Source organism: Sparus aurata, chromosome 17, assembly GCF_900880675.1.
Source record: "Sparus aurata chromosome 17, fSpaAur1.1, whole genome shotgun sequence".
Classification (NCBI taxonomy): Eukaryota; Metazoa; Chordata; class Actinopteri; order Spariformes; family Sparidae; genus Sparus; species Sparus aurata.
In genome coordinates, this window is record NC_044203.1 from 13,458,241 (window position 1) to 13,468,529 (window position 10,289).

At 39.9% G+C, this 10,289-nt stretch overlaps 1 protein-coding gene across 1 annotated transcript; it reads left to right on the plus strand.

Annotated features, from left to right (window-relative positions):
• The first annotated feature begins 592 nt into the window (after positions 1 to 592).
• Positions 593 to 8,908, plus strand: ncam3 (neural cell adhesion molecule 3). The gene is made up of 17 exons (XM_030395251.1): positions 593 to 914; positions 1,648 to 1,719; positions 1,860 to 2,054; positions 2,245 to 2,382; positions 2,581 to 2,724; positions 2,944 to 3,061; positions 3,878 to 4,032; positions 4,204 to 4,337; positions 4,529 to 4,661; positions 4,778 to 4,945; positions 5,129 to 5,248; positions 5,556 to 5,558; positions 5,684 to 5,811; positions 5,913 to 6,081; positions 6,576 to 6,771; positions 6,880 to 6,996; positions 7,649 to 8,908. The coding sequence occupies exons 1-17, from the start codon at positions 851 to 853 to the stop codon at positions 7,689 to 7,691; spliced, it is 2,097 nt and encodes a 698-aa protein (XP_030251111.1). The 5' UTR covers positions 593 to 850; the 3' UTR covers positions 7,692 to 8,908.
• Positions 8,909 to 10,289: the final 1,381 nt, after the last annotated feature.

The following is a 10,289-nucleotide window of genomic DNA, read 5'->3' on the forward strand; positions in this document are numbered from 1 at the left end:
CCCTCAAATCTTTTGCAATCACAGAGTTTGGGCTGTTTGTCTAAGTTAAGCAAACGTTCTCTTTGTAGTAGAATGGGTGTCACTGAGTCCAGCATCCTTAAGGAAGAACATTTTCATCGCATGTTAGTATGGTGAATTTGGCATTCTGTATGTCCATGTACTAAAGAAGAATCTCACCCTTTTTTTAAATGACAGAGGAAGAAACGATTGAGTGATAAAAATATCTTTCCCCATCTCTTCTTCCCCTGGGGCGCTGTCTGCCCTGCTTTCATCCGGTAGCCTGGAGGGAGAGAAAGGGAAATGCAGGGTGGACAGACAGACAGATAGAGAAGAGGTGAAAAAAAGAGAGAGAAAACTAGAAATAAAAGACAGGTAGGGACAAATGAGAGACAACAGACATAAAGACATAGGACAGGATTGCCAGAGGGACGGATGTCACACGTCATCACCTCCCATTTTTCTATTCTGGAGTGACCGACAGTAACTCTGCTGGGGTCAAAGGAGGGATGTGAAGGCAATGCTTTCTCTCTCTCCCTTCTCCACTCCCCTTTCTGGTTTCCTCTCCATCTCCTCTCCCTATATAACCTCTGACACAGACCCTCTCTCCATCATAGTTATCTTAGGGGGAAAGGACACAACAGCTGTTTACAAATTACAAGTTGCAGTTACTCATTTCTGAGGTTTCTTTGAGTTCAGCAGATTTAAATTGAGTTTGTAAACTTTATCAGACAGGCATTGAAGCTTTCTGTCCAGCTGTGTTGACTGGAAAACCAAAACATTCAGACTTGACAGACAAACTGTGGAGCTTTGACTCGAAGTCATAAGATTGTCAATCAGCAGCCAGGTGAACATGAACCAATCAGCTCTGATCCTCAGGACAGCCTTGCTGCTGCTGCTGTTGATGTACGGCACAGGTAAGATCTATTGACATTATTAAGATTTTAGCAAGAAATACAGTGTGGTAATCTCTGGATATGTTCTGCATGGCTGAAATAAGGAGGATGCAAGTAAAAGTATTTTTTAAGTGTAAGTGGTCAATAACTCAGGCAATTTTTCCACAAATCTTTAGTTTCCATAACTGAATAAACAGGGAAAATATAAGGTTATGTTGGATTTGTTGTTGAAATTTTTCCACAAAGTTCAAGAATGCTTACATTTTGTGAGCTATAAAATATGCTATGCAGCATGATACACCAACAAAGTAGTTAGAAATGTAAAATTCAAATTTAAAGTTCCCATTAGCTTTGGGTCACTTCAGATGATTTTAATGTCCTGGAACTGATTAAATATTACAGTGTGATGATCAGTATGTCGAAAATGGCAAGGTATGTTGTGAGACAAATACATCTGTCCTTTTTTGCCACTAAACAGACCTTCCCCACTGACAATCTGTTGAAAACACATACTGGAGAACTAGTAGAACTACTATCATTTTAGGGTGTTTATGCCTGTGGATCAAAATCTTAGTACAGACTGGTGTTGGAGACCATTAAAAAACATTGTCTCAAATACTTATCTAACTGAACAATGTGTTTAAATTACTCTGTGGTTTAAATTAGTCTGTGGTTTTAGGGATGAAAACTCCCTTTGTATAAAGCAGAAAAAGGTGCAAAAGAAAAAGAAAACTCTTCTTCTCTCCTCCACCAGATGCAGAAATGACAATCGTAACCACTAAGCAAGATGTTCAGGTGGGAGAACAGATCTTACTGTTGTGTAAAGGTGAGTCATTTCAATTTGACACGATGGGTTATGAAACTTGATAATTTAAATGAAATGTTTCCGTTTGAACCTGAAGGCCTCCACAGCTTTTTTCACTCTATCTCTCCCTCCTTTCCTTCTCTTGTCCTGTCCTGTCCCAGCTGGGGCAGAGGGGGAAATAACGTGGACCAAGGATGGCGTAGACATAGATGAAGAAAACGTGAAAAAATTTGATGAAACCTCTTCCAAAATGATCATTAACAAGGCCACAATGCAGGATGCGGGCAGGTATACCTGTCATTGTGAGTTCGACAGTGGACACATTGATAAAACAGAGAAGCAGCTGTATGTTTACGGTACGTAACAACCGGCTGCATCACATACTTGTTTGATCAGTTGTTGCTGAACCTGTCCAGTCCAACAGATCTTTTATTTAGCTAGAAAATAAAAGGTGTTTTTTGAATGAACCAAACCTGTTTAATTTGATGAGATCACCCGTTTTGTTTTAGGCAGTATAGTCAACTTAATCTTCTCCTCTTTTGTCAGAGGGTCCATCATTTGGCCAAACCACCACCTACCATGAGTTTCTGAAGGACACAGACGGTGTGGTGCCATGTCTGGTGACCGGCCAGCCAGCTGTGGATGTTCAGTGGTTCAGAGACAACAAGGAAATCCCTTCTCATGGTAGGACCAGGACCCTGGATCATAGTTGGATCTTTAGTAACCACTGGGTCTACTGAATGTTTTGGGTGTATACAAACATCCATGTGTTGCAGCAGAAAGAGCTCCGCAGTTTGCTTTGTCCAGCTGATGAATGAACTTTCATTCAGAAACATAACAGTCTCTTTTTCTTTGTCTCTGCCTTCACCTCTTTCACTTCAGAGTGGAGCCATATGCGTCAACTGTCTGATAACTCACTCCTTATTAAAAATGTGAAGAGAGAGGATGCTGGGACATACGTGTGCCGGGCCCAGATCAGAGGAAGGCCCGTCTTTCAAAATCTCTCCATCTCTGTTGTTGTCAATGGTCAGTATCTCTTTTACATCAAGGTGAAATAGTGGACAGGGGTTTGACAATATTTGAAAGATCATGTTGTGGCTCAAAGATCCCTCCTGGTTCTTGTAATGTAAAACTGAAGGTTATGTTGAGGTACTATGCAAGACAAAGACTTTTTATATTTTACTTTGAAGAACTTGAAGACTACATGAATATACATTTGCCTAAGAGACACATTCCTTCCTGCAGCTCCTCCTACTACACGTCTGAGAGAGGAACAGAAAAAAGTGTTGGCCGGACCAGAATCTAATGTTACCTTGCTCTGTTTGGTGGATGGTCATCCACAACCCAACATCAACTGGACCATGTAAGTCCTGACTTGTAAAGAATTGATGACGTTCCCCAAAAATGTTGTTTGAAAAAGTGAATTTTGCATCGGTATGTAGATTTTTCCAACACATCCTCAGACCTAAATGACTGAAGAGGTCGATATGTATCACTGTTCCTAAAACAACATGGCAGAGTTGCAGAGTTAAAGTGTCAACACACGTACATGACCTTCGTCATACAGTTGCAGTTTGGTTAGATTTAGGACAATATCATGGTTTGGGTTAAAATACCTGTGTTACTTCTATAACTTCCATAATAAATCTTCTTATGTTACCTAAATAACTTACAATACCTTCTGTATGTGATGTCACTTCACTACGTCAGTAAGTTAGGAGAGCTTCTTGTTTCACATTGGACACAAACTGAATTAAAGTCCTGTCACTGTGTAACCTGACCATCCCTTTCCGACCTGCTCACCATGTGGACTTGTCTCTGTAGAATTTCTCTTCACTTCCTCCTTTTCAGCCGTACTAATTAAAACAGCCACTAGAGGTCGCCACAGAACAACAAAAGCAAATATGGGTCATAATAAGCTGCTTTCATGGCTTGACCTTCCTTTGTTTTAGTTTCTTATAACTTTAACTATCATCACTAACACAACTGTGACATTTTGTGGTGACATGTAGTCAATAACATTATGTCTTCATTCTAGTTTCATGCCTCTTTTCATGGCTCTTTCCTATAAGTTGTGTCTGCAAACATCTGGATGACTTCATGTTCTATTTTGAATTCACCTGAATAACATCCACAACATCACTCAATGTGTATTTTGCTTTGTATTTCCTTCCCCCAGGCCAAACTCGATTGATCCTTCACGTCATCACTTCAACTCAGACCGCAGCCAGCTGACTATAAGATCTGTGACCAGGGCCGACTACGGAGAATACGTCTGCACCGCAACCAACAAGATAGCTGAGAGCAGTGCTACCATCATGCTTCATGTTTTTGGTTGGTTTGGTTCTCTCTAAGTTTTTCTGTTAACACCGTCATGAAAAATGAAAACCTGCTTTTCAACCATGATGACATGTTACTTTATCCAGTTTTGCTATAAAGACTCTGGGACTCAGTGTTTCTTTACATTTTAGTGAGATGGTTGCTGTTGTGATCATTTTATTTCAGAGGCCCCGGAGGTGTTTGTGTCTGCAGAGCAACAGAGTGTGTCAGTGGGTGAGCGTGTGTCTGTGTCCTGTAACGTCTCTGGTCATCCTCAGCCTGAGCTGCACTGGCTCAACAAGCACAACGGACGCACAGTGGTAAGAGTGTATGGACACATACACACACACATATGCAGTTTTGATCATCCCCAGAACAATATGACCCCTGTTAACTCCATGTTACCGTCTAACTTTTATCACAGTTAGACTATTCCAGCTACATGAAGTTTGAGCTTTTACAGGTCTGTATATATATGATTAAATATTTCCTTTGTGCCCCCCTCTGTCAGGACTCCTCTGGTCATGTCCGTGTTGTTGACGGTGCGTTGGTGATTGAGGAGGTGTTGTCCTCTGATGGTGGACTGTATTCCTGCATGGCTGTCAGCACCTCTGGAAATGCATCAAGAGATGTTGCAATACACAGTAAGAAAATAAAGTAGACTGCATATTAACTTACACTCATCCCTCTTCAGTACATTTTATCCTTTTCTCACATTTGTTTTTCCTGTCTTTATCTGCTCCTCCCTTCTGACCCAAAGCCGAGCCCGGTCCACCTCACTACCTGTCAGTCTCACCTGGACCGTCCTCAGTCTTCTTCTCCCTCAAAACTCTGCCCATCAGTGGAGGAACACCGATCACACATTTTGCTCTACAGTGGAGGCAAAGTGCAGCAGAACAGTGGAAGGAAGCCATGGTCCCAGCTTCAGGTAAAACCTTTGTTTTTCAGAGAGGCTTTGCAGTCGTTAATCATGAATCATGAAAAAAACAGACCTTGAATATTTTGTATTTTAAACTGCTTATATCAAACAATTGATTCCGTCACAAATGCCTAAATAACATTTAAAAATGCACATGAGCTGATGTTGTTCCTTTCTGTGTTTGCTTTGTAGATCCTTTAGCTATCACCACACTCAGGCAGTACACAATGTACACAGTGCGTTTGGCTGCCGTGAATGCAGTGGGGGCGGGCCAGTTCTCTGAACCAACAAATGTCCGCACACTGGGAATACGTAAGTGCTACACACATCGAACCCATGCTTCATGCCCTTTGTGATGCACTAAGTGAATATGCAGTTTCTAAGTGTGTTTGCTATATGTTTGTAGAAATAATGCACATCTATTGATGTACAATGCACAGTATGTGTACATCCAATCATTCGAGCAAGCAGTCTGCCTTCCTTCTCATCTACCATTCCTAATTAGTTTTTCTTCTTCATGCAAACCTCACCACAACGTTTCTATGACATCAACATCTGCTGTCTGATGTTCATTCACGATGCTGATGACACCGTGTAATCTACTGTCATCCGTCTTCAGAGGGTAAAGTACACACAGCGGTCTACTAATGTTCATTCAATCTGCATGTAGCCTACATATATACAAATATGAGTTCTCATTGTTCATGGTCATCAGTTCTTATCATTCTCTCTGTCTTCTGTCTGCAGGTGAACCAGACAGTCCAGTTTTGACGGTCGATCAGATGAAAGTAGAACGCAACTCTTTCTCTGTACCTGTTAAACAGAGTGATGATGGTGGAAATCCTCTGCAGCACTATAACATACGTTACAGACAGGTAGGAGACAGTGTGAGTCGGTCTGTGCATGTGAATGACTCTTCTTTGGTCTTTTCTGTTGTCTAACTGTCATCCTTCACTCCTCTCTTATGCTCTCTCAGGATAAAGAAGGTGCTGAGTGGAAGGAGATGCAGCTGTCGCCCAGTACCGACTCTATCTCCCTTAAAGAACTGTCTTTTGGGTCAGGCTATCAACTGGAGGTCATAGCGGTCAATACGAATGGTTCTTCTCTCCCTTCCATGTTCAACTTCACCATTGGAGAACAGCCTGGTATGTGTCCCCCCTATTCCCTACACCACACACTTGAGCCTGTTAGCCAGGAAATGTGGCATAAACTGTTAAAGGTGCACTATGTCAGAATTGGCCTCCTGTCAAATTCATACAAGGGGCAGCATATCACCAGGGTGACTGCTAACTGCTGCTAACTGTAGCTGGCGTTAGCTAGTTAGCTTAACTAGCCAATCATCTAGTGGTCCAAACTGCGAGCTTGGAGCACCAGCAGAGTGTTGGCATTTACACCTCTAGCAAAGCAGCTTTGCTATGCTCACTGGTTAGCATGCTAACTTCAGTAGCTATCCCTGCAACATATTACTTATGTAAACATCAGCAGATTTAAATTATTAGCTATTTCTTCACAATTTGTTAAAGATTCTACTTTGTTTTTGTATGCTGACATAGAATTGAACAATAGATGAAGTTCAACTCAAAATTGTTCAGTACTAATGCTTCAGGTTCACCTTGACTCTCCCATCTCTCCCTCAAAGTGAGCAGCCGCAGTATGACTAAAGGCAGTGTGATTGGCACCGTCATGGTCATCTTCCTGGTGGTGTTCCTGGTAGTAGACGCCACCTGCTGCTACAGAAATCACTGCGGCCTGCTCATGTCCATTGCTGTGAAACTCTTTGGATACAAAGTGCCAGGCCTCAAAATGCTTGAAGATGGAGATGGAACCACAAACGGGTAAGTAGGAGTTTGTGAAAATCATTTCACAAATTGAAAAAAAAAAACACCTTTTCTGATGATCATCAAGTCATCATCATCAAATTTCAAACCTTCATATGTGTGCAGAGAAGTGAAGTTGAAGGGTATATCCACTCCAAGAAGCAGTACAGCGGGGATTAAGACTACCGAGTGTGGGCAGCTCACAGAGGTCACCTGCGACAAGGCCTCCCTAACCAAACACGAGTATGTTCATTTGTTTCCTGTCACTCTGATATCCAAGAAAGATCCATCCATATACAACTGACTATAGATCCCACAGACGACTTGCTTGCCCCACTGCAAATGATTATTTCCTTATCAGAAAGTTGTATCTTATCCTAAAGTTATGCAGTTACAATTTCAAGCACTTTATGTAAAATCAAAGCACTTTTCAAACCTTGAAATCACCACATTAAAATCAAAGCATTTTTAAGGATTTCCAGGATTTCAAGGATTTACCCTTACTATGCTTCCAAAAGTATGGAAGTGTGTCAATGTGACCAAATTTGTGTCAGTGGTCATCTTCCACATACAGCGCTGTTGGCTAAATGAATAACTAACTATACTTTTTTATACTGATTTCATTATGCAATGAAACAGAGAAAGACGTTGAAGACTTTCATGTTGAAGTCGCAGACAAATATGACCATTGACATCTCCAAGATACAGAGACATTCAACAACTATGTTTGACTAAAATATAAAACTCATCACTGTTCATTCAGATCGAAGAACCAGTGGATACCACATAGTAAATAAAAAAAAAAACTGGCTCCAATTTGAACATAGTTATTACTCAATACTGTTTTTTTTTTTTTTAACCAATATCTCATTGATGAATTGTTTCTTTCCGACAGGAAAATTCAGCCAGATAGAGACCTGCACCATGCCAATGTGTGAGACCAGAAAACTGGACAAACAAGAAACGAAAAGAACCAACAAGTAAATAAAGTATAAAGAACAAGAGAAGATATCAAACAATCATCCAGTCCTAATACAGCCAGCTGCCTTTACGCTGGATGTAACTGCCACTGGAAAAGTCAACCTTTACTGACAGACTGCAGGAAAACACTGATGTCACTGAAGTTTGTTCAAACTATTTCAGACGTGCTGTTGGAGTGAGAGGACAGCGGGCCGGTGTTCAGCCTCTCCTGACAACACTGTCCTCTCCTCAGGTTGACAATCTCCCTGCTTCCAGTCGACATGAAGACTGTCAAGAGAGAGAAGCAGGAGATTATGTTGTTTTTAGGAGTAGTTTTAGGAGTAATAATCTCCTTTAACAGGGTAATCTTGATGTCTGTGTTTTACAGGGTAAAAGTTTTGATGTTGTCTTCAAATGGCCATATTTACACAATGAATGTTTACTGTATTTTGAATGTTGTACACAGACACAAGAACTTGTTTTATATTTACTCTTTTTGATTGTATCATGGATATCCTGTCTAATACAGACATATTTTTGTCATTTAGACATATTTTTTGCTTGTGTTTTCCGTATATGCTTTTATTGTTAATAGCGCTGTGTTACACTGCATTGTTGGTTATGGCTAAACATCTTTTTTTTAGGTTTAAACAACATTGTATCCTGATACAGACCAGCATTTTACAGCACATTTCAGCAAAACTAAAGCTGACTAAGCTTAATGTAATTATTATGCACTGATATTTATTATTTTTCAACTAAACATGAGAGATTTCCATCATGAGAGGCTTTGAACTTCAAGCCATGTTAGACTTTGTAGCCAGCTGGTCGCATCAATTTTACATGGATGGCAACTTACACTGGCTGCAAAGGGGACCTGTAATTAAAGCAGCTTTTACTATGAGAAACCTCCTTTAAAGTACCTATAATATTGTATATATATATTTAAAGTCATATTTTTGCTTACAGTTATCAAATATGTTTAAATGATTCTGTTTTAAGTCAAATACTCTTCTGTTCTAAAAAAAAAAAAAAAAGAGCTCTGTTGTAGTTTTGCACATTATGCTTGCAAATAACCTGACTTCATTATTATGTAGTGTGTTGATGTTGTTGTGATATTGTTTTGAACACTGTACATGGCTGTACATACTAATGTTGTCATATCATTGTGCCTGATAAAAACATGAACTGTAAATCAACTTTATGTGATTTGTGCTCACCAAATGAATGTTAGTTTTCCTCTTGAAATAGCATCTCGTCACCATATACAGTAAAATCATTAACACAGAATGGAAGATGTTTTGGTTTTCAATGGCTGTGCAAATAATGACAATTAGAATAGCCTATTCTGAAATCCATGGGATGACTATGCTCCTTTTAAAAAGAATGAATTTATCCTGCAGGTTACAAAGAACAACAGAAACTTGATCTGCAAGTACTAAACACAGTTTCAACACCCAAAAGTTAAGACATTGTTTAAAACATAATATAATTTGCCAATCGACATATACTCAATTGAAAATAGTAAACGTACAAAAAAGAATGGTTTACCTCATCCACTAATTGGGATTTGTAAAAATAACATGCTTACTCTAAATCTGATGCCAATAATAGTTCAAACAAACACACAGCGTCCCAACATTTTTGTATGAATACTGCTCCCAGATCACTGCTGCGAAGTGATCAGGAGGGGGCGCTGCAGTGCACAAAATTCAGTTTTTTAACATGTACTCAAAAGGACCCCAGAGTCTATCCTCTAGCGCCACCCTCAGGACAAACTTTACACTTGTTTCTCCACTCTTGGTAACTAGCTTAGTGAAGATAAACCATTACATTTAGTTTGATATTATTCATATTCAGCTACAAAAACCCTTCTAGAGGACTGACCTGAAGACCAAACAAACATGAGATTTGAAAACAGAGGTCTGACTTCGTGTTGTGATCAATAAGTGTGGACCCAGTTATTCTAAGACACACTGTTTTGCGATAATTAAAAAACCTTGAATAAATTGGCCTTCACATTTAAAATCACAGTCTTCATCATGGCATATATAAGCAAGTAGCAGCTCACACATTTAGAGTCAGTGTCTCCATTTCAAAGCCTTCTTTTTAATCAATGCATTGTTTATCTTCAAACAGCAGCATGAGAGAGTTGTTAAACCCACCACAAACATACCACCACAGCCCCTGTTACACAGACAACTGGTTCACTTTCTGTTGTTTTTGTCAGAGTACCAACATCACATGACAAAATGTGACAAGACAACAATGGAGACGTGAAAGCAGATAAAAATGGTGCCCAGAATTTGTGTCCACTGCTGGATTAAACAGCAAAGTGAAAATGAGAATTATAGTGTGTGTGTGTGTGTGTGTGTGTGTGTGTGTGTGTGTGTTTGTGTGTGTGTGTGCATGTGTGTGTGTATGTGTGTGTGTGTGTGTGTGTGTGTGTATGTGTGTGTGTGTAAACTATGAAACAAACAATAACAAAAAGGGTGCAGCTACATTGAAAGATCAGGTCTGTAAAAGAATGAGTGTTGTCTAGATAGGGACGGGTGTCTCTACTGCAGTGTATTGGA